The 21,621-nt window shown below is 61.9% G+C and overlaps 2 protein-coding genes across 3 annotated transcripts; both read left to right on the top strand.

Annotated features, from left to right (window-relative positions):
• The first annotated feature begins 842 nt into the window (after positions 1–842).
• Positions 843–2,050, top strand: HES5 (hes family bHLH transcription factor 5). The gene is made up of 3 exons (XM_006044643.4): positions 843–1,099; positions 1,191–1,356; positions 1,579–2,050. Exons 1-3 carry the CDS (start codon positions 860–862, stop codon positions 1,854–1,856), a joined length of 684 nt encoding a protein of 227 aa, XP_006044705.2. The 5' UTR covers positions 843–859; the 3' UTR covers positions 1,857–2,050.
• Positions 2,051–4,460: 2,410 nt separating this feature from the next.
• Positions 4,461–20,134, top strand: PANK4 (pantothenate kinase 4 (inactive)). Of its 2 annotated transcripts, none has more exons than XM_006044647.4 (19): positions 4,461–4,606; positions 8,518–8,600; positions 8,808–9,022; positions 9,431–9,614; positions 9,969–10,061; positions 10,402–10,555; positions 10,641–10,822; positions 11,345–11,426; positions 12,081–12,181; positions 14,257–14,412; positions 15,126–15,238; positions 15,474–15,561; positions 16,372–16,523; positions 17,599–17,654; positions 17,781–17,830; positions 18,239–18,343; positions 18,678–18,778; positions 18,889–18,957; positions 19,569–20,134. In XM_006044647.4, the coding sequence occupies exons 1-19, from the start codon at positions 4,483–4,485 to the stop codon at positions 19,783–19,785; spliced, it is 2,325 nt and encodes a 774-aa protein (XP_006044709.1). In that variant the 5' UTR covers positions 4,461–4,482; the 3' UTR covers positions 19,786–20,134. The 2 variants fall into 2 exon arrangements, with proteins under 2 accessions (XP_006044709.1, XP_006044710.1); XM_006044648.4 differs by lacking the exon at positions 4,461–4,606 and adding an exon at positions 5,113–5,838.
• Positions 20,135–21,621: the final 1,487 nt, after the last annotated feature.

Genomic DNA, 21,621 nt, shown 5'->3' with positions numbered 1-21,621 from the left:
CTTCCCCACCACTGGCAAAAAGTGCTTAAGGACAGCAGACCTTATAGGTGCCCCCAGGGCTGAAATAGGACAGCATGTGGCTGAGGCTTTCCCCCCTGTCCCACGGGAGCAGTGACCACACACCTGTAAGGAGCATGCCTGGAGCCACTGTGACGGCCAGCCAGATGGGGGTGGGGTGGGGCCATGCTGGCCACCTGTTGGTTCAGAGCACCCCAGATGCTACAGCCTGATAAGCCTTAGCTCCCCAGAGGAGGGGGCGCAGAAGCTCCTGGAAGGCATCTCAGGGACTCTGGCTCCCTGAAGCTACCCAAAGCCCAGCCTAGGAGGCGCAGCAGCCCATTTTCCAGCTCTTAAGTCACATGTCCCAGGTGACAGCCTGGGGACTTGCCACATCCGCCAGTAGGTCTGATGCTGAGAGCCCCTCTTCCACTTGAGCAGAGGGAGGTGGCTGTATCTGCTTCCTCCGTTCCCCCTCCCCTGAGGGCAGCAGGTCCCTGCTTGTGTGTCCAGCCCTCTGGAAGCTGCCGCACTTGTACATTCTAGAGCTCTCTCCGTATCTGCGCTCCTGTCCTCTGCAAGCCAGCAGCGCGGAGTCGCTGGGGAGGGGGCTGTAGGGAGAGAGGGGGGCTGGGGAGGCGAGGGGCGGGGAGGGCGCCGCTCCTTCCTGCCCCCCGCCCTCGTCCCTGCGGCCTGGGAAAAGGCAGCATATTGAGGCGCGGGGCTCCCAGCATCAGGCCCCGGGATGCTAATGAGGGCGAGCGCGTTCCCACAGCCCGGACATTGTGCCGCGCGGCCCACCTGCTCCTCGGGGAGCGCCCATTGTGCCCGCGCCAATTCACAGGCAATTTAGCGTGCGCTAATGGGCCGGCGCCTTTGTGCGGCCCGCGCCGTCATTGGCCGCGGAGTGTGGGAACGGCCGCGGCACCCGGGCCCCAGGCGCCAGCCCGCCGCCCGCGCCTATATAGGGGCCGGGATCCGCGCCAGCCCGGGACGCGCCAGCTCCGCTCCCTGCCGCCTTGCCACCTCGCCTCTCCCCGCGCCAGGCATGGCTCCCAGCACCGTGGCCGTGGAGCTGCTCAGCCCCAAAGAGAAAAACCGAGTAAGTGCGCGGCCGGTCTGGCGCGCGGTCCCCGCGGCCCCTGCGCTGGCGTGGCCCGAGCCCGGCTGACGCCCCCTCCTCCCGCCTGCAGCTGCGGAAACCGGTGGTGGAGAAGATGCGCCGCGACCGCATCAACAGCAGCATCGAGCAGTTGAAGCTGCTGCTGGAGCAGGAGTTCGCGCGCCACCAGCCCAACTCCAAGCTGGAGAAGGCCGACATCCTGGAGATGGCCGTCAGTTACCTGAAACACAGCAAAGGTGAGCCGCCCTGCGTCCAGGAGTCGGGCCGCGCGAACGGCTCACCGCCGCCCCGCGCTCCCTGACCCTGTTCACCGGCGCCCCGCTCACCGCTGCCCGCCTCCCTGCGCCCCGGGCCCCGTTGCCCGCTCCCCGCTCCCCGCGCCCCGGCTCACCGCGGTCCCTGCTCACCGCTGTCCCCGGGCCCCGGCCCCCACTCACCGCGGTCCCCGCTCCCCGCAGCCTTCGCCGCCGCCGCCGCCGGCCCCAAGAGCTTGCACCAGGACTACAGCGAAGGCTACTCGTGGTGCCTGCAGGAGGCCGTGCAGTTCCTGACGCTGCACGCGGCCAGCGACACGCAGATGAAGCTGCTGTACCATTTCCAGCGACCCCCGGCCGCAACCGCTGCGCCCTCCAAGGAGCCCAAGGCGCCCAGCCCGGCGCCTGCGCCTGCCCCGGCCAAGGCCGCCACTGCCGCCGCTGCGCGGCAACCCGCCTGTGGCCTCTGGCGGCCTTGGTGACCAGCGAGACCCGCAGGTGGCCGCCCAGCCCCGAGGACAAGAGGGCCGGGGTGTTCCTCTGGCAGGGGAAGAGCCTTCCCATCGGCTGTACAGCCTCAGGCTTGGATGCACCCCTTCTCCGGAAGGCTCTCTCTCTCCAGGCTGGCCGGCCAGCAGGATAGTCATTCTCAGAGAATGCGTGCAGAGTCCTTGTCATTTAGGACAATCGGGCCCGTCTTCTGCCAAATGTCTGACCCTATGGGGTTGCTCTATGTTTGCATTTCAGCAAGTGACTTCTGGGAAGTCCCCACTGCAGGGGTTCTATGATATTTGTAGATGGCGGGGCTCGGCCAGCAGGCGCCCCGAGCTGTGCGTAGAGGGCTTTCTCAGATCCGGTGCTGCCGGCCGCATTTGCCTTTTGTGAAGGCGGAACTCAAGGTGTATCCTCATAGGAAGGAGAGCGTCAGCCAGGATGGGCGTGGGGCTAGGCAGAGCCAGGCCAAAAGGCCCTACATCTGCTTGGTTGTCTGGTCGGGGCTCACAGTGGGCTGCGTGGGGCGGGTGGGGGTCTCCGCCATGATCCTTAAAGGATTTCTGTGTGGGTGGGTGCACGTGGGCACAACTTTGTACTCAGAATTTGAACTCTTGGTCATGTGGGAACCACAGGACTGTTCTGGAGACTGATAATAAAATCTGACTGTTCAGCCCTCTCGCGATCTGTCTCTGTGCCTCACACATGTCCTTGGCGGCCACCAGGCAGGCGGGTTGGCAGGGATGAAGAGGAGTAGGCACTATTGTGATATATGCAGCCACAGGTGGGCGCTGTCCTTGCTAATGACCCCCTGGACACCCAAAGAAGGGCTGGGCTCCGGCTGAGGAAGGAGGGAGGAGGGGAAGCAGAGGAGAAGCAGGGGTGCTAGGAAGCAGGGTTGACCTGCGGGGAGGGAAGAGAAGCTGGGAATGAGGAGTGAGGGGACAAGGAGGTGGGGCCGGAAGTGACTGAGAGGCAGGGAAGCAAGGGAGAGGCAGGCTGGAGGGAAGAAGGTCTCTGAACACCTTGGGTCCCCTTGTGCGGTAAGGGGGCGTGGGGGGGCGCCTGGGTTCCTGCCTTAGACCTCTCACTAGCTCCCTGCAGGTGGGGGTGCGAGTGGAGGCTAAGAGGGACCCCATAGCCTGAAGCACTCTCGCTGCAGTCAAAGGGGTTTAGTTGTGCCAAACATGAAAGACATTCCCCTCCACGGTCCTCCCCGCACATCTGGAGCCCCTGTGTCCCTGGACCAGCCCCTGGGGCACCTTCCTGGCCAGCCCAGAGGTGGCTGGCCTGCCTCCCTGCAGGTTGACCACTCAACAGGGCTGAGACAGGCAGTGCTGGCAACAGGAGGGCCAGCCCTCGCCTCAGAAAGGGCAGCTGTCTATTTTTAGGCAGGCACAGGGTGTTGGTTGAGTCTGCAGAGACCCAGAAGCACCCAGGCCGGCCGGTCCTCCTTCCTCCTCAGCACCTCTCTTGGCCCGGCCTTCCAACCCTTTCTGTCCACTCTGGAGGGGAGGTCCACAGCACCCCTTCCAGAGGAGCACAGTGCTGCTCTGCCCTCGGGTCCCTGCTGAGCCCTGGGAGCAGCCCCTCCCACACCCACAAGTTTATTCTTTGTGTGCCAGACACGTGGTTGAACCATCCCTGTGGGTGTGCTTCCAGGCCAGCCTGGTGGCCAGGCCAGCCTGCCAGGCTGCCTCCCTCTCCTGAAGCCCTGCCTGAATCACCCTGGAGCTCTGAGCCTGTGCTGCTCACAGGTCTGTGTTCCAATGGGCCTTGCCAGGCAGCCTGTGGTATGCTCAGACAGAGGCTGAGGTCAAAACCCAAAGTAACTGGCCCAGGAGTTTGGCACCTAGGAGGCAGGTGCCAAAGGTACCTGGCACACTGTCTGCTTCCAACACTGGGCTCTTTCACAAAGCTCCCACTGCCTTTACGGGGTACACGTCCCTTAAGAGTCTCCAAGCCTTCCAGGGTTTCCAGAGATGGGCCCTGAAGTCTGTCCCCAACACCATCTGGGAGCTTTCTCAGCTTGTTCCCTGCAAACTCCCACAGACTCCATCATTTCACGAGGAAGATGCTTTCCCCTGCACTCTGAGGATCTCGCCATCAAAACACACTTGCCCAGCTGCAAGAGTATCTCCCACCCCGGTGGGGTGGGGGAGGGGCTCCTAGAGAGCAAGGTACCCAACTCTCCCCGTTTGCATGGGATTTTTGGCAGCGACGGGCCTGTGCTCCTAGGGAACCAGTCTGGTGGGGTCACAAGCGCCTTTGCGTGCAGGAGTTGGTCTCTCTGGTGGTCTGCACGTTCCAGGTGCCCTCTTTGCACTAGCTCATATCACACGAGGTCAGCAGCCGGCTAGCTCAGTGAAAGAACAGAGACGACGACAGCCCAGAGGTTTTGCGTTCAGTTGCCTCGCTGTCTTCGCTCTTAAGACCCGCGCCCGCCGGCCTGCGTCCTCCCTCCAGTCTTCACCGCGGCGGCGGCGGCGGCGGCGGCGGGAGGGGCGGGGCCGGCGCGGACGCTCATTAGCATAATCTATGCGCGGGAGGCGTTTGGCAGTCAAATATATGCGCATATATCTCCATGGCTGATGAGGCTGGCCGGGCACTTTCAAAATGGCGGAGTGTGGAGCGAGCGGCAGCGGGAGCAGCGGGGACAGCCTGGACAAGAGCATCACGCTGCCCCCCGACGAGATCTTCCGCAACCTAGAGAACGCCAAGCGCTTCGCCATAGACATAGGTCGCCGCGGGCTGGCACAGGGAGCAGGGCGGCGTGGGCAGGCGTGAGCGCGGGCGGCAGGGCCGGAGGGCCGGGGTGGCGGCAAGGACGAAGGGCGGGGCGCGGGCCGCTGGTGCCGCACGGCCTGTAGGGCCTTGTGGTCTGCGACGGCCGGCGCGTACAGCCTGTCGGTCCTTGTAGTCTGTGGGCTGCCGGCGCGCTCGCCCTTGCCGCGGCGACCGGACTGCAGCTCCCAGCAGGCGCCGCGTGGCCGGAGCAGGGCATGCCGGGGCTCGCAGTCCTGCGGGAGAAGCAGCTGGATGGCCGCCCTGGCACTCCGCCTCGGAGCGGGGGTGAGGTGGGGTTCGGCCGCCGCGCGGGGCGTCTCCCCGCTGGCGGGAGATCGGGGACCCAGTATCTGGGGCCAGGGTTTTGAGGACCCGCCCCCCACGGGGCCCTCTTCTCTCCCCGACGCGCTGACGCCTGCCGGCGACCGATTTCTCAGATGTGGTCTTTGAGGTGCGGAGACCCGGCTGGTCAGTGGCCAGTCCGGGCTTCAGCCTGAGCGCCCGGGACCCCCACGCGCCTGGCCAGGCATGGCCGCTCAGTAAACGCTGGGACTGACCGATTCTCCCCGGAGGGGTTGGGCCGCCCCGCCCCCCGTCTTTGGGAGTCCCTGGAATAAGGGGCTTGGGTCGGGGGCATCCAGGGAAGTGGGGAGCGCCTTGAGTCCCAACCTTCAAAGCGCGAAGCCTGGCGGAGCCTGGCAGAGGGCGGGCATGGGCAGCTCTGTGAGCGGGAGCTCGTCCTCCTTGGGGGAGACTTGCCAGAACGGTGCCCTGCTGGACGTTGGGCTGGAAGACGGTGAGCGGAGGCCCAGCTTGGGGGCTCGATTGAGCCCTACCGCTGTCCTCTGAGCCCTGCTCACTCCGGAGGTGATCCCAATCCACTGGCCCTGTGCTCTGAGCTTCTAAACTTGGTGCTGCTGCCCTAGCTCTGGGAGTTCTGCTCCAGCCAGTCCGCACCTAACTGGTCTCTGAAGTGCTCCCAAAAAGTTCCTGGCCACAAGTCTTACCTCGATTGTTTGGTGTGGCCCCAGCTTGTCTCTGCAAAGAGAGGAGTGCCTGCCTGTCCTCCCTAATCAAGGTTCCTTGGCAGACCCAAAGAGATGTTTCCAGTGTTTGTATTTATTTCCTCTCTGAAATCCGCCATTCCCACCGCCCTCCACCTCCGGTCTGGGTCCTCTGTCTCTGGTAAGGACATGTTCATTGCTAGTAAGGACTGACTTTTGCTAGTGCAGCTAGCTGGTGAAGGACCATGTGGGGCAGTGGTCCTCAGCCAGGAATCTGCAAAGCCAGAGTGCTTGTCAGTGTTCGGTTTACAAGCAGGCTCCCCCTTTTGTCTCCCCTCCCCAAGCCTCTCCGTCCAGGAGGGCTCAGCTGCAGGGTCCTCAGAGAGCCCCTTCCTCTCTGTGGTGGGGCACCCCTGTCTGCTGGTGGAGTCCCTGCTTCAGAAGCCTCAGGGAGGCTTTGTATCAACACATACTTGAAGCTGATTTGACACCAGGTTTTTGTTTTGTTTTAGTTTTGGCTGCACTCAGTCTGTGTTGCTGCACGGACTTTGTCTAGTTGCAGGCTTCTCACTGTGGTGACTTTCCTTGTTGCAGAGCATGGGCTCTGGGGTGCTCAGGCTTCAGGAGTTAGTTGCAGCTCACTGCAGAGGGCGGGCTCAGTCATGGTGGCTCACGGGCTGAGTTGCTCTTTGGCACATGGGGTCTTCCCAGACCAGGGACCGAAACTGTGTCTCCTAGACATGGATTCTTATCCACTGTGCCACCAGGGAAGCTCTGACTCCAGGTTTCTCCTGGGCCGGGGGAGGGTTCCTTGGGTGAAGCAAAAGGGGCCGCAGGCGGGAATGTGCGCAGCAATGCCCTGCACCTCTGGGTGCCTAGAGAGGAGGGACTGCCGCACGCCAGGCCCCCAGGGATCAGGTTCCTCCCATCAGTCAGAGATGCTTTGGCCCCAAGGTGGGGAGGGTGGGGTGGGCAGGAGGCCTGGAGAGCCCATGGTGTCCACCAGAGAGCACAGTGCTGTGTGGGTGTACCTGGTCACTGCCCTTGCCTGGTGTGGCATGTAGAGCCGGGGGGAGGACAGGTTGACGTGCACTCTAATCCCAGGGGACCTGAGAGCAGCCGGGATCTCCTGGTCCCCGCAGGCTCCTGCATGCTGCCCTGTGAGCACATCTGGGCTCAGACAGAGCAAAGGCTGCGCCCGCACCACTGACCCCTTCAGCTGCTCTCAGCGGGGCTGGGTGACAAATCTGGGCAGGGCCAGGCTTCTCCCACTTGGTGCACATGATGTGCAGTGCACAGAACCCAGCTAACCACACCCCCCAGGGTCCCCCACAAACCATCACAGTCATGGCTGTGATATGTAGCTGACCTGGAGAACACACCATCTGCAGTTGGATTTCTGTGACCAGAGTCTGTTGATAGTAACTTCTGATGAGCTTGTCAGATAGGTCTTCATCCCTTTGTATTTACTGGTGTGTGCATGGTTTTTTTTTGGCCACGCCATGTGGCATGTAGTATCTTAGTTCCCCAATCAGGGATTGACTGTACCAGGAGGGGAGTAGTCTTACCCACTGGACCTCCAGGGAGGTCCTGTATTGCCTCTTTTTAGGAAAGGATTTGTTCATAGAGGTGAATCCGGCAACAGGCATTTCAGTGAAAGGTGCTGCGGGCCAAGCTGGGATTGGGGGCAGGGAGGAGGGATAAGGAGGCTTAAAGCCAAGTTCTGTGTCTTAAGCTCATGGACTCGGGATGGGAGCAAGCCCAGGACAGTGGATTCAGTAACTGGACGTGGGCCCCTCTGTGCCTGATGAGGCTGGCTCACAGGATGTCTCTGGAGGCCCTGTCCGCGCTGCCACGCGGGCGGCTCCAACCAGGACAGCGTGCTTGGTCTCAGAAATGGGGCTTTGATTTTTGTTACCTGGAAGAGTCGTGGCCCTCGGGTACAGGGGTGTTTCCAGATGCGTGTTGTGACTTGAGCGTTTCCTGTATGCTCCCTTGGTGTTGTGTCACAAAACAATGGTTGTTGATTTTAACCTTCCTCTCACGATGAGGGCTTCCTCCTTGTTTTTGTCAGGCCTTCTGAGAAGCACAGTTTGTTCTGAAGTCGCTTTGCAGAGCTGAGCCTTTGACTCTATCTACTCTGTGAGTGGTTGGCTGCTTTCACAGCCCTGCATCACCTGGAGCCTCCCTGATGCCTCCTCTCTGACTCCAGAAAGGACCACTCTGGGCATCTTTTTAACTTGCCCAAAGGCCTCATCTGCTTCTTGATGTTCCATTCTTGGTCACATGCCAGGGGCGTTAACGAGTCCTGCTGCCGATCTCCCTGGCGAGTCCAGGCCTCAGGTGGCTGCTCCTGGGGCCCTTCCTTCCATGTTCCTGGTGAAAACAGTCCCTCCCCCACCTGTCCACTCTGAGAAATGCTCCTTTTAGCGCCTCCTCCACCGCTTCTCCATGGACTGTCAAGGGTGTGCTTTTCAGTGAAAACAGTAGATTCATCAGCTTTTTCCTTTGGTTCATCCTCATGATCAAAGCTTGAAACCGAATTTTCCTAAACCACCAGCAGTCACTGAGGTCACCCAGAAGCAGCCCTGTCTCTTTGCTCTTCTAGGAGAGACAGACAGTTATCACTTCACCTGGGCTCTGAGGAAGAACAGAGCTTTCTTTTCAAGGAAGGCAAAGGGTTGGGGTCTCACAGTTCACTCCCTTCCTCTGTTTGGTGCCCTGCAGGCTTTTCAAGTTCAAGTAGCACCAAACACCTCGTGGGCAGGACCCAGGTCTGGCAGAGGAGGGCCTGTGGAGGGGCAGCCTCAGGTCCCTTCCAGCCGCTCCTGAATCTGCCGCGTCCGTGTCTCCCCCGCAGGCGGGTCACTGACCAAGCTGGCCTACTACTCCACCGTGCAGCACAAAGTCGCCAAGGTGCGGTCCTTCGACTACTCTGGCAAGGTGAGCTTCTGGGAGGGGCCTGGGCAGGCCCTGGCACTGTTGAATGCTCACACCCCTCTGTGCCTCCTAGCTCAGCTCCCCTTCTGCCCCCGCTCATGCCCCTGGCTCCCACATGCGTCAGCACTGCTGTGGGTGCTTGGGGCTGTGTCTCAGCGTTGCCCCTTCCCCAAGGCAGTGCACACACGCCGTCCCCCAACTTCTCCCCAGGACACAGAGCAGGACCACGAGCCACCCTATGAGATCTCTGTCCAAGAGGAGGTAACCGCCAGGCTGCACTTTGTAAAGTTCGAAAACACCTACATAGAAGCCTGCCTGGACTTCATTAAAGACCACCTCGTCAACACCGAGACCAAGGTCATCCAGGCAACTGGGGGTGGGGCATACAAGTTCAAAGACCTCATCGAAGAAAAGCTGCAGTTGAAGTGAGTATGGACCTTGGGATGGGGTGCGGTGAGAGCTCGGAGGCTGGTTGGCCTCGGCTTATGGGTCGGGCTCTGAAGTAATGACCACAGTGGCCCAGCTGCTATTCACCCCCTCCTCCTTGCTCTGGGGATTCCTGAGACCCCACGACCACAGTGAGACTTTGGGGAGCTGCCAGGGGCCGTGGGCCTGAGGTCAGGCTCTGGGCCAGCTGCAGTGGGATTTGGGTGGCCAAACCTCAGGAAGGGAACTGTGCAGGGGAAGGGGGGGGCGCGAGGGCTGAAAGGGAGGGGAACCCCGAGACTGAGTCTGCGGGCTCCCGTGGTGACATGAGGCTCCCTGGCCCACTGGATGGAGGCTCTGGGGTCCATGGGCACACCAGCTCCAGTGAGCGGGCCCTTCTCTCTCAGGGTTGACAAGGAGGATGTGATGACCTGCCTGATCAAGGGCTGCAACTTTGTGCTGAAGAACATCCCACACGAAGCCTTCGTGTACCAGAAAGACTCCGACCCTGAGTTCCGGTTTCAGACGAACCACCCCAACATCTTCCCATATCTCCTGGTCAACATCGGCTCAGGGGTCTCTATCGTGAAGGTGTGACCTGGCTTGTGGAAGCGGGCGGGGCTTCCACAGTGGCGCGTCGAGCCCTGGCTATGTGTCAGAGCTCTGCTAGGCATAGGGACACGGGCACACTTGGGCCTGGCTCCGGTGTTCATGGGCCACAGGCAGAGTGCTGGACACCGGCTGGCTGTGGGGAGGTGGCATCTCTACTCCCACCATGAGCACCTGCCAAGCATCCCCAGACTTGGCCTCCAAGAGGGCTGTAACATGGGTAGGGGATACCCTGAGTCTCCACATCTGCTGGCCTCAGGACCTGCTGGCCGCAGGACCTGCTGGCTGGTGGCTGGGGGCCTGCTTGCTGATGCATCTGCCCTTGTTCTGCTCCAGGTGGAGACGGAGGACAGGTTCGAGTGGATTGGCGGCAGCTCCATCGGGGGTGGCACCTTCTGGGGGCTTGGGGCTCTGCTCACCAAGACAAAGGTATTTCGGCTACTGGGGTTGGATGCTTCTGGCTCCAGTTCCCTCCAGAAAGGCAAGGCTGTGGGGTTGGGGCTTGTGCTTGGCGGGGGTTGTGTGCAAGTGGCTCTCCCCTTGGCCTCTTCCTGTTACTTAGTCTCAGGAGGATGGGCATCTGAGTGACCAGAGCATCACCCGGCTGGGTGCTCCAAAGAGGATGCCCACCTCCCCCTGCCCCGCGCCCCCAGGGCCATGTCTTGCGATGACCCTGGTTGGTAGCTGGCATCCTTCACATGCTGTGGGGCTGGCGGGGGAGCTCCGCCAGCTCGCGGTCCCTGACAGCCCCATCTGCTCTGTCCCCCAGAAGTTTGATGAGCTGCTGCAGCTGGCCTCCAGAGGCCAGCACACGAATGTGGACATGCTGGTTCAGGACATCTATGGAGGGGCCCACGAGACCCTGGGGCTAAGCGGCAACCTCATCGCCAGCAGCTTCGGGAAGTCTGCCACCGCGGACCAAGGTACTGGCCCCGCGCCTGCTCTCGCTCACCGCGGTGCACAGCGCCCGCCCGGCTGCCTGCCCAGCGCACTGCTTCCGTCCCCCAGAGTTCTCCAAGGAGGACATGGCCAAGAGCCTGCTGCACATGATCAGCAATGACATCGGGCAGCTCGCCTGCCTCTACGCCAGGCTCCACTGCCTGGACCGCGTGTACTTCGGCGGCTTTTTCATCCGCGGCCATCCGGTCACCATGCGCACCATCACCTACAGCATCAACTTCTTCTCCAAGGTAACAAGCTCCACTGCCTTCCTGGCCCTGCCCGCCCTCAGCCCAGCCTCCCCTCTACCGTGTCTCTAAAACTAGCAGGCCTGAGGGGAGGGGGCAGCGAGGCAGGACCAGAAACTGAGTGCCCCAAACCCCGGCCCCCAGCCCCTTCCCACCCTCTAGCTTTGGGCGTCCTGTGTTTGGGGCGCCGTGGCCGCCCCTGAGTTTGGCGTGTTGCTAAGGGTGAGGTCCAGGGACTGCCTCTCACTGAGAGCTCTGAGTGAGCTTTGAGGCTGGGGCGCTGCAGGGGCGTGTCGTACCTGGTGGGCACAGGAAACTGGCTGGCTATCTGTTTTTGTGGAAGACGCTCCACACACTCTAGGTGGTAAGCTTTTAAATTCCATGTGTGCGTACAGTCCCGGGGGCCAGTGCACTGTGGGCAGGCTTCACCGTGTTGGGAGGGAGGCCTCCTGCCTCAGGTGGATGTGTGTTCTTGGGCCAAGCGCTGTGTGTGCGAGGCTGGCTTCAGGGCTGTTTCTGTGGCAGGGGGAGGTCCAGGCGCTGTTCCTGAGGCATGAAGGCTACCTGGGCGCCATCGGAGCCTTTCTCAAAGGAGCCGAGCAAGACAGTGAGTGCAGCCCGGCTATGGGTCCTGGCCCGTGTCCAGCAATGCCAGAAGGGGAGGTTTCAGGGAGGCTGTGAGTGGGATGTGGGGGCTTCATGAGCCCCTCCCAGCAGTGGCAGGAACTTTTCCTGTGATCGCTGAGAAGCCAGTGGAAACCAACTCACATGGATGCCATGTAATCAGCCCACAGGGTCCTCGTGCATGGCGGGCTTCATGCAGAGGCTCCACACACGTGACGTTGGCCCTCCTGCACTCTTTGGCCCCTTGCCACCATCTCTCCAGCTGTTGAGATGTGCTTCCGGCCTGTCCTCTTTGAAGGACACGTGAAGGAGTCGCAGGTGTGATTCTGTCCCCAGAAGCGCAAGGCAGGCTTCTTTGGGATCAGCGCCAATCAGAGTGGCATGGGCTGACCCTCACTGTGTCCTTGAGTTCAGTTTCTTACATGAGATGAGATAAACCAGGGAGACCTTTCAGAAGCTTGGAAAGGTCTCAGTGATTATCTTGCCAGGTCTCTGAGCCCATGAGAAATAGCTCAGCAGAACAGCCTGGCACCAGGGAGACCTTCAGTGGCTGGTCCTCCTAGATGTGGCCCAGCCATCCCTGGCTTGTAGCTTGCTGAGCTGCTCGCCCCTTGACGTTGGGTCTCTTGTCCTGCAGACCCAAACCAGTACAGCTGGGGAGAAAACTATGCCGGCAGCTCCGGGCTCATGAGCTCATCGCCCGAGCTCTGCCCCACCCAGCGGGCAAGGAGCGGCACTGTGAGTACGGAGTCAGGGGCCTTGGGTCCCACGTGCGCCACCTCTGTGGACTCTCTGTGGTCCCCCAAGAGAGGCCCTGTGTTGCTGCAGCCAGGCTCAATCCTGCCCCTTCCTGGTGCAGGCCGGTCTCAAACCACATACTCTGGGGGTTGATGTTTGTACCTGCAGCTGACTTTCCTCCTTCCTTCTATAACATCTCAGCTTTTTCAGACATTTAGCTGGAGCCCCAGAGCCATGCAGTCCTTCCCGTGTTTGCAGAGCAAAGATAAAGTTTAGGGAGGCTGGGGATCTCTCTCCAGAACTCTGGCCCGTTTACAGCACAATCACATGAAAACCCAGTGGGACCCCTTCTCTTAGGTCATGTTCTCTGCACGACAGCTCCCCGGCAGTCCCGGGCATGCAGAACTTGCTGTCCTTGGGAAATACTGCCTGTTGCTCAGTCTCCCCTTGGGCTGAGGAGGCCTGTGGAGCTGATGTGGAGTGGGGCTTCGAGGTGGGACTGGGTGGTCCCACATGGCCCACCCTGGCCCAGGGCACTGTTTGAACGCTGTTGCTGGCTTGTTGACAGCACATCCCAGATAGCCCAGGAGCGGTTGTGAGAACCACGTGGGGCAGGAGGACAGGCCAAGCCTGCAGGAGCCGGGTCTGGGCCTGCGGGTTGGGGCGCCTCCTTCAGGACAAGCCTGTGGGCTGTTTGGAGGAAAGACTGCTTTTCAGTTGTGGATGCAGTTTCTAAAAAGTTGGCATAAACATGGTGAGAATGTGCCTCATCCACGTCTGTCTCCTGGGGGAGCCCCCCACATGTGGCAGCCCCGGTTCCCAGGCGAGGCCCATACTCCACGTTGTGTCCTTTATACCCAGCCCAGCCATGCAGGGTAGCTGGGTCCTTTCTGAGTGCAGGTGCCTAGGGCAGGGGTGGTGAGGCCCAGGCCTGGTCAGAGCTGTGACTGATTTTCAGAGGAAGGCCCAACGTCCTCCAGGCCCCATTTCTGATTCTCGGAGGGCGGGCAATGCAGATCCCTGCTCTACAGGTTGCAAAACTAAATGGGCAGGTGGGAAGGCTAGAAACCTTCAGCCAGCCCTGACGTGCGCACAGTCACCCTCCAGGACCTGCGCCCATCTGGTGTGCTGGGCTCCCTGCAGCCTTGTGGGTGGGTGTGGGGATCCCCACTGTGTCCTAGAGCTGCTTCTCTGAGTATCCGTGGCCTAGATGAGGTCCAGCTCAGATCTGAGCTCCCACGCATCAGGGAGGTGGGGGAGCCCTTGCAGGCCGGCCCAGCTGGAGACCGCCACCTTTGACCCCCTTGGGAACACGGCAGCTTTCACTCAGCTGAACACACGTTCAGGGGCATCCTCGAAACCAGTCCTTCCCTCATGGGGTGGATCTTCTCATCCCAACCGTCCTTGGCTCCAAGCACGCCTGCTGCCCCAACCCACTAGTGGGCCCATCAGAAGCACTCCTAGGGGGACAGCTCCCTGGAGGGTTGCGGGGGCGCCTGGCGGGCGAGCCCGAGCTCGCTCTTGTGGCCTCGGAGTGGCTGCCCGCCCCAGTTCTCATCTGAGGTCAGGGCCGAGTACATGGAACCCTTTATTCCCATGACACTGGCATCAGCCTCGAGTGTCCAGGCCCTCTCAGCATGGTGGAAGCAGTGGCTTGGCACTGGGGCCTCAGGAGGGGCAGTGTGTCCTTGCTGGAGAACTGGCTCTGGGCAGGAGCTGCAGGACAGGCCCCCTGGGCAGGGAGTGAGGATGGTGGCAGTGGCACCCCCAGTAGGAGAGGTGAGGACCAGGCAGGTGGCTGTGTGCACAGGGTCCTGAGCTTAGAGCACAGCACACAGGGTGCAGTAGGAAGACGGAGGGCGTCCAGGAGGTCAGGGCGTCAGGCTCAGGCCCGACAAGTGGAGGGGATGTGAGAGAGGACGTGAGGGGCCCAGAGATGGGGGGAACGGGGCTGTCCACTTACACGGGACAGCTTCCCTTTGTGTAGAGAAGCCGGTTCTTGAACTTGCAGGAGCGGGTTTTGATTTTTCTGAAAAGACATGGCTGACGGACCTACCTGCTTCTCATCCTTCCAGTTCGACTTGCTGGAAATGGACCGGTTGGAGAGGCCACTGGTCAACCTGCCTCTCCTTCTGGACCCATCCTCCTATGTGCCCGACACAGTTGACCTCACGGACGATGCCCTGGCCCGCAAGTACTGGCTCACCTGCTTCGAGGAGGCCCTGGACGGGGTGAGGACCAGAGCCGGTGGGGTGGGGGTGGGGTGAGGGATGGGGACGGAGCTGGACATCCCCCCAGGAGTAAGACACCCAACCGTCAGGAAAGGTGACTGTGGGCCTTTGAACACGGCCATCTCTGAATGCCTCAGGTTCCCAAGGGGTCACGAGAGGCATGGTGAAGGACAGGGACTTTTCCAGGAGCTGTTTATTTGCAGCATTGTTTATAGTTCAGAAACGTGGCTCTGCGTCGTATCTGGTTGAGACACGGTGTCAGCGAAGCTCATCCTCACGGGCTCGCCTGGCAACCCATGTTTCCTGAGAAGGCAGGCGGGTTGCAGAGGCACAGGAGCAGCAGGGGCTGGCCCCGGGACTCAGGCTAGTCACGTCTCAAGGCCACAGAGCCCCCCTAGGAGCACCTCTTTCTCCATGGAGCCCCTGAGAGAGGCCCATGGGATCTGTCCTCAGAGTGAGGGTCCCACCCTGCCTACACGGACTCTGAGGATGGTCTAGAATTGCCTGTCCCCTTGGCCAGATGGGAGCTGGTGGCCGGTGGGCCCCGGGGATCATATCGGAGGACATGAACATGAGCTTTGGGTCAGGGCAGTGGCAACCCCGTTTCCAAATGGCAGGGGAAGCCCCCAGTGGCTGCCATGGCAGGCGGGTGAGCCTGCCATCCATGGGCTTGGGGCTGCCCTAAGCACCGCTGGCCACCCTGTCCTTGATAGGTCGTAAAACGTGCTGTGGCAAGCCAACCGGGCTCTGTGGACGCAGCCGAGAGGGCCGAGAAGTTCCGGCAGAAGTACTGGAACAAGCTGCAGACACTGCGGCACCAGCCCTTGTGAGTGGCCCCTGCACCCACCCAGGCCAGGTTCCGGAAGCTGGGTGCCCTTCCCCCACGCTTGGGGGCCCTAAGCACAGCCCGGTGCCTACTCAGCCTCACCACCCACTGGCTTCCTGGGCTTCTCCTATTGGCATCTGACACCTTGAGGACGTCTCTGGAGGTGGAGGGCGCAATGGGCAGGTACTTGGCTGTCCAGCCCACTCAGCCACTTTCCACCTGGCTCTGTCCCCAGCGCTTATGGGACCCTGACTGTGCGCAGCCTCCTGGACACGAGAGAGCACTGTCTGAACGAGTTTAACTTCCCAGACCCCTATTCCAAGGTAAGCACTGCCTTCTCGTGGGTGAGCGGGTGCATGCTTATGGGGAGGTGCAGGGTTCTGGCAACAGGCTGCACCCTAGAGTCGCCCTGGTAAGGCCTCATCCCCTAGAAGCCCTGGGCGGCCTGTCAGCAGCATCAGCTGTGGATCGATCGCAGGCAGCATGGTGACTACCTCAGCAAAGCAGAGTCGTGGGTCTGACAAGCAGCTGGTATGGCTGTGGGTGATGGCGCCTCCTGAGGTCGGCCCGGACCCTCAGAATTGGTGCCTGAGGATGTCTGTCCTGCTGACAGGCCTTCCAGGGCCTGGCGGGCGGCCTGGAGGCACCTCCTTGGGCTCTTTGACCAGGAGGCCACATGCCCAGGAGCAGTGGGCGGCCCCAGAGCAGTGGGAGGGGTCAAGGGCCAGCATGACACACTGGCTTCTGCCCACCACCCCTCCCCAGCACACAGGGGTCTGGGTGCTGAGGGTTTCATGGTCAGATCAGCAGTGCCCATGAGGATCTGGGCCCCCGCCCTGGCTCTTCTCTGCTCTGCCCTGCCCTTGGCCATGGCACAGTCACCCCTGGGCCCCAGCCCTCAGGGTGCAGTTGAAACCTGCACCGACACCAGCGCCCCTGGCTCTCTCACCCCAGTGCTGTGCGTCAGTGCCATTTTTAAACTGACATGGCCTGGGTTTGTTTGGTCTCCTGTGATGACGGCACTTGGGGTCTCCTGTCCCTAGGGAGCAGGCCCACGGTTGGTGGTATTCCTGCAGGTCCCAGCTGGGGGCTGGGGGAGGCTGGCCCATGTCTTCACACGTGTCTCCCTGCAGGTGAAGCAGAAGGACAATGGTGTGGCGCTGAAGTGTTTCCAGAGGGTGGTCAGTGCCCTGGACGCACTGGACTGGGAGGAGAGGCAGCTGGCCTTGGTGAAGGGGCTGCTGGCTGGCAACGTCTTTGACTGGGGTGCAAAAGCCGTCTCTGAGTAGGTACCTCCCCGCCCCTAGCCTGTCCCGCCCCTCTTTCCAGCTCAGGCTCAGAGCCGCAGCCCCTCGGCCACATGTGGCTCTGGGCGGCCCCAACCCCTGCCTCAGCTTGGCCCACCAGCAGTGGGTCTCAGCAGATGGGGTACAGCTCAGGCCCTGCTGGACACCTGTGGCCTCGGGAGTGGACGGGACAGGCACGGGGGTCAGCCTTCCCATCCATAGGAGAGCAGGCGTGTGGGTTTTTTCAGTGGGAAACTCCACGTTTACCGTGGCCATGTAGAGTAGGTGGAGGTGGTACAGGTTGTGTGGAGGAAGCACGTCCCTCACCAAGTTCAGCAGCCCTGGGTCACAGGGTGCACCTCCCAGGACCCCCATTCCCCGTTCAGTGCCTTCCCTGGGCTCACCTCCGTCTCCACAGAAGCAGCACTGCCATGCAGGGGCCTCACCCAGTCCAACCCTGGGTGCCGCTGGACCCGGGCTCCTCGGAGAGCCGCCACCTCCCTTCCTGCCCTCATACCTGCCACCCCTTGGGCAAGGCTGGTGGCCGGTACTGCCCAGGGCCTGGCCTGCGGCCGCAGCATGGAAGCTCCTGTACCCCCTCCCCCTCCCCGGTGGACGTGGCAGCAGTGATGGTGACCGTGCGCTCGTCCCGCTCGGGGCCTCAGGCGGCCAGGGCTGAGGCCAGGGCTCAGGGCTGAGGCCAGGGCTGGGGCCAGGGCTGAGGCCAGGGCTCAGGGCTGAGGCCAGGGCTGGGGCCAGGGCTGAGGCCAGGGAAGCTGAGGCCAGGGCTGAGGCCAGGGCTCAGGGCTGAGGCCAGGGCTGGGGCCAGGGCTGAGGCCAGGGAAGCTGAGGCCAGGGCTGAGGCCAGGGAAGCTGAGGCCAGGGCTGAGGCCAGGGTCTAAGATCAGGAAGCTGAGGTCTGTGGCCTAAGGTCAGGGAGCTGAGGTCAGGGCTAAGATCAGGGAGTGGAGCTGAGGTCAGAGGCTACGGTCAGGGAGCTGAGATTGGGGGCTGAGGTCAGGGCTAAGTTAAGGTCTGGACTTTGGGTGACTGTGTGTCTTCCTCCCCGTGCAGTGTCCTTGAGTCTGACCCGCAGTTTGGGTTCGAGGAGGCAAAAAAGAAGCTGCAAGGTAGGGGCACCCAGGGCTTGCCTCTGGTCTGGAGACTCGGGGGAGAGTAGCGGGGGCCACACATCCCAACCAAGCCGGGGGCAGGTGAGAAACGGGCAGTGGGTGACCTCGTCCCTGTTCCCACAGAGCGGCCCTGGCTCGTGGACTCCTACAGCAAATGGCTGCAGAGACTGAAGGTACACGGAGCCGCCACACCTCTGTCCTGTGCCCTCGGGGCCTGGGGGCAGGGGGCTGAGCAGGGTTCACAGGACGGGAGGCAGTGCAGGGGATGGACATACAGCTGCCCAGGGTGGGGACCTGGGGTAAGCCAAGGGCTCACTAGAGTCTCCCCCCCACCCCCAAGCTGGGAGTACAAGGTGACTTCCCTGCTCCGAGCCTGACTCCCACAGGACAGACATCAGGCCGCTGGCCTCAGCTCAGAGGTCCTTCAGGCCAGCTGTTCTGGAAGAGGCCGGGGCTGCCCCATGCCCCCGGCACTGGCAAACCTGGCAGCCCTTGCCCGACCGTGGGGAGTGGACTGTGGAGGTGTCTGGAACGCTTGGACGCGCCTGTTCCCAACTGAACGTCCTGGTTTTGTCTTACAGGGGCCCCCTCACAAATGTGCCTTAATTTTCGCAGATAACAGTGGAGTAGACGTCATTTTGGGAGTCTTCCCCTTTGTCAGGGAGCTTCTCTCTAGAGGGACGGAGGTGAGTGTAGGGGCCACACGGCAGGACCCTTGCCCCGCGCGCCTGCGCCCGGTGGGGTTGGCGTTGCCCTGGGCTCCTCCGTGCGCAGGTAGGTGCCAGGGAGGCCGCGGCAGGGCGGGAGGAGAGGAAGAGACCCCACATGTCGGGTTCCAGGGCTTATGTCAGCCTGACCTTGGTCAGCCTGACCTGAGAGCTGTCCAGGCTGTGAGAGGTCGCCAGAAGCCATGCTCTTGGCCAGCAGCGCCCCCGGGGTGGAAGGGTGTGGGGCGGGCAGGTAAGCCCAGGCTGGCCCGGCACCATCATGGTTGCTAAAGAGCTGGGCGTCCTGCCACAGGTCATCCTGGCGTGCAACTCAGGACCCGCCTTGAACGACGTGACCTACAGTGAGTCCCTCATTGTGGCCGAGCGCATTGCAGCCATGGACCCCGTCATCCAGTAAGCTGTGTGAGAGGCTAGGCCCGGCACCCTGACGGGGCAGGGGCAGGGACGTGGTGGGGCAGCTTCCTGGGGTGTCACCTCACAGTGCCGACCCCTATGCTCGGCAGCTCGGCGCTCAGAGAAGAGAGGCTCCTGCTGGTGCAGACAGGCTCCAGCTCCCCATGCCTGGACCTCAGGTAGGTAGCCCTCCACTCCCAGGCCTCCTGGGCCCCCTGGGCGCGGCAGAAGTCAGCAGGGCCGGCCGCAGCCCTGTGGCAGGGCACCTGCGAGGGTGGGTGGAGGGAGCAGGGGCCCTTTGTCCCCCTGTAAGTGGCAGGGCCATCTCCCCACTGGGGGTAGTTGCTCTCAGATAATCAGTTCATAGCTATAGAGCTCTCCCTCCAGGGCTCCTAGAAGGTGGCGCCACCCATGTAAAGGCAACATGTCTGGACTCTGGGTGTCAGCCTCTCCGTCTCTTCTTGTGACACCTTTCTGGTGTCGACTTCATCCCTCCCTGGGTGGGGGGGACAGTAAAACCCTATGCAAATAGAAAAGCATCAGGAAGGCCCAGTTTTCAGGACAAGCCGCCTTGTAGAAATGAGCGCAGCTGCCGCGGGTCCCCGAGGCCTTGATCCCCAGGTCTCAGGAGGGCAGCTGCCTGGCTGGTTGTCTGGGGAGCAGGCTGGACTCAGGCCCACAAAGTTGGTGGGCTCAGGGTCACGGCCTTTGCCAGGAGGCGGGGTGTGACTCAGTGCAGGACTTGAGGCCCCTGCCTGCACCTCCCTCACTGCTTCCTTCCTCCCCAAAGCCGCCTGGACAAGGGGCTGGCCGTGCTGGTGCGGGAGCGTGGTGCCGACCTGGTGGTCATCGAGGGCATGGGCCGTGCCGTCCACACCAACTACCATGCGGCGCTGTGCTGCGAGAGCCTCAAGCTGGCTGTCATCAAGAACTCCTGGCTGGCTGAGCGGCTGGGCGGCCAGCTCTTCAGTGTCATCTTCAAGTATGAGGTCCCAGCCTCTGAGTGAGGCACGGCCCCCGGACTGCTCTGCTGGTCACGCGTCAGGAATGTATTTCGACTGCAACAGGGAACCGTGTTCAAATCAAAATATTTATATTGTGCTTCAGTGACTCGGAGCCGGGTGCGCCGGGGTGGGCCCAGTGCTCATGGCCTTGGGCTCAGTGTTCCTTTAATGCTGCCGTGTTCGTGGTGGGAGACACAACTTTTGTCCCATGAGACATTCGTATTGGAATCTATTTAACTGTGAAATAATCTTTTATATATATATACATATATATATATAAATATATATACATATCCGCCTCTGACAGGATGCCGAGGTCGGGGCGCAGCAAATAGAGTTTCCAGAGTGAGAATGGAGCGCCTCTGCCTTTGCTGTTTCCTGTGACGGGGGCCCGTCTACCCTCCTGGGAAGCCCGGCAGTGGGGTCTCTCCCTAGGTGGCCTCCAGAGTGTCTAGAGAAGACCTCCCCCCACGCCTGCCCTCCATGGCCCCAGGGACAGACTGGGCTCTGAGCAGCTCTCCTGACTCAAGAGCCTGTTGAGAGGACGCCCTGGCTTCGAGGACCCTCGAGGGCCCTTGGGCTTAGTGATGGGTCCGTTCTCCTGCTCAGACCTCTGACCACGTGGGCATCCAGGCTCAGAGCCCTGCCCGGCTCTGGAGGTTACTCCTCTTCCTCCGGACCCGTCCCTCAGGCTGCACTGGACATGAGCTACAGATGTTGGGTCACTGCAGAAGTGGATGTGCAGGAGCTGTGAGGCTGCCTGCGTGTGCCAGGGTCTCGGGAGTGAGGAGTTACGTGAGGCCCTGCCACCACGGCTCCAGCCTCAGAACAGCCCTCTGCACTGGGAAGGACCAACGGCCCAGCACCCGGGGCTGCTGGAGAACCCAGCAACATGAGGACAGGCCGGCTGAGGAAGGCCAGCGAGGCTGTCCCTGCAGGGACCAGGGCCCGATCCTCTTTCCCCAAGACCCCCTCACACCTGTGCTGCTGGGCCTGGGGATCCGGAGCCCTGTACCCCATTCCAGGAGCCTCAGCTCGGTGGTCTGGGACCTACACCGAACCCCAAGGTGTGCGACTTGTCTTGCACCTCAGCAGCCACCCCGGGTGACCTGAGTACTGGCCCTGCTCCTTGGTGGATCTCAGAGCTCTTACTGGGCCAGCAGAGAAGGGCCAGCTTTCCTGTGAGTGGCCGCCAGGGGGAGCAGAGGGCCCAGCCAGGCCTGCTCACTGTGTGGTCCCTGACTGAGAGGCCCTTTCCTCCAGGGCTCCCCTACCTCCACCAACACTGCCCCCAACCCCTGGCATGGCTCAGCTTCTTGTGGCTACCTTTGTGAGGTCTGCCCAGGCCGCCCCTTGTCTTCCCCTTCTCCCTGGTGGGAAGGCAGCACTGTCCTGGCTGGTCTGGGGCTCCCTGTGCAGAGGGTGCCCGGCCCAGACACCCAGCAGGGTTCCAGGGGTCTGATCAGAGCCCTACTTGCCCTGGGTCATGACCCTCACAGGTCTTCCCACCTGTCCAGCTGGGCCCCTGAGCATCACTGGACAGGCCGGGGCAGCCTGAGGGGCTGCACAGTGAGAGGGCTTCAGGGCTCTGAGCACCTGCCCCGCCCATTGCTCCTCTTGCCACCTCCATTCCCTTTCTCAGCTGGAGCAGAAGGGCCTTGGGCCTCCAGGAGCCGAGGGCAGCCTCTGAAAGTTAACTGGCCACAGAGGCAGCACCCACCTGGGGCTGAACAAGCCTTGTAGATCGCCCAGGCTGTGTCCTTCATGTCCACACCCCCACTGTTCCAGAGACCCTGAGAGCCCAGATGCCCTGCCTCCCGAGGCTGGGCTCCAGCTCCA

The sequence above is a fragment of the Bubalus bubalis genome, chromosome 5 (genome assembly GCF_019923935.1).
Source record: "Bubalus bubalis isolate 160015118507 breed Murrah chromosome 5, NDDB_SH_1, whole genome shotgun sequence".
Classification (NCBI taxonomy): Eukaryota; Metazoa; Chordata; class Mammalia; order Artiodactyla; family Bovidae; genus Bubalus; species Bubalus bubalis.
Note: the sequence above shows the minus strand (reverse complement) of the source record. Positions and strands in the feature narration are given on the sequence as shown.

Bases quoted from the DNA above. Each gene is read 5' to 3' on its own strand.
- PANK4 (XM_006044647.4), top strand. From the start codon at position 4,483: ATGGCGGAGTGTGGAGCGAGCGGCAGCGGGAGCAGCGGGGACAGCCTG. The intron at 14,413-15,125 runs GTGAGGACCAGA...TGTCCTTGATAG, and splicing joins TCGAGGAGGCCCTGGACGGG to GTCGTAAAACGTGCTGTGGC. The intron at 16,524-17,598 runs GTAGGTACCTCC...CTCCCCGTGCAG, and splicing joins GGTGCAAAAGCCGTCTCTGA to TGTCCTTGAGTCTGACCCGC.
- HES5 (XM_006044643.4), top strand. From the start codon at position 860: ATGGGCCGGCGCCTTTGTGCGGCCCGCGCCGTCATTGGCCGCGGAGTG. The intron at 1,100-1,190 runs GTAAGTGCGCGG...TCCCGCCTGCAG, and splicing joins GCCCCAAAGAGAAAAACCGA to CTGCGGAAACCGGTGGTGGA. The intron at 1,357-1,578 runs GTGAGCCGCCCT...CGCTCCCCGCAG, and splicing joins TTACCTGAAACACAGCAAAG to CCTTCGCCGCCGCCGCCGCC.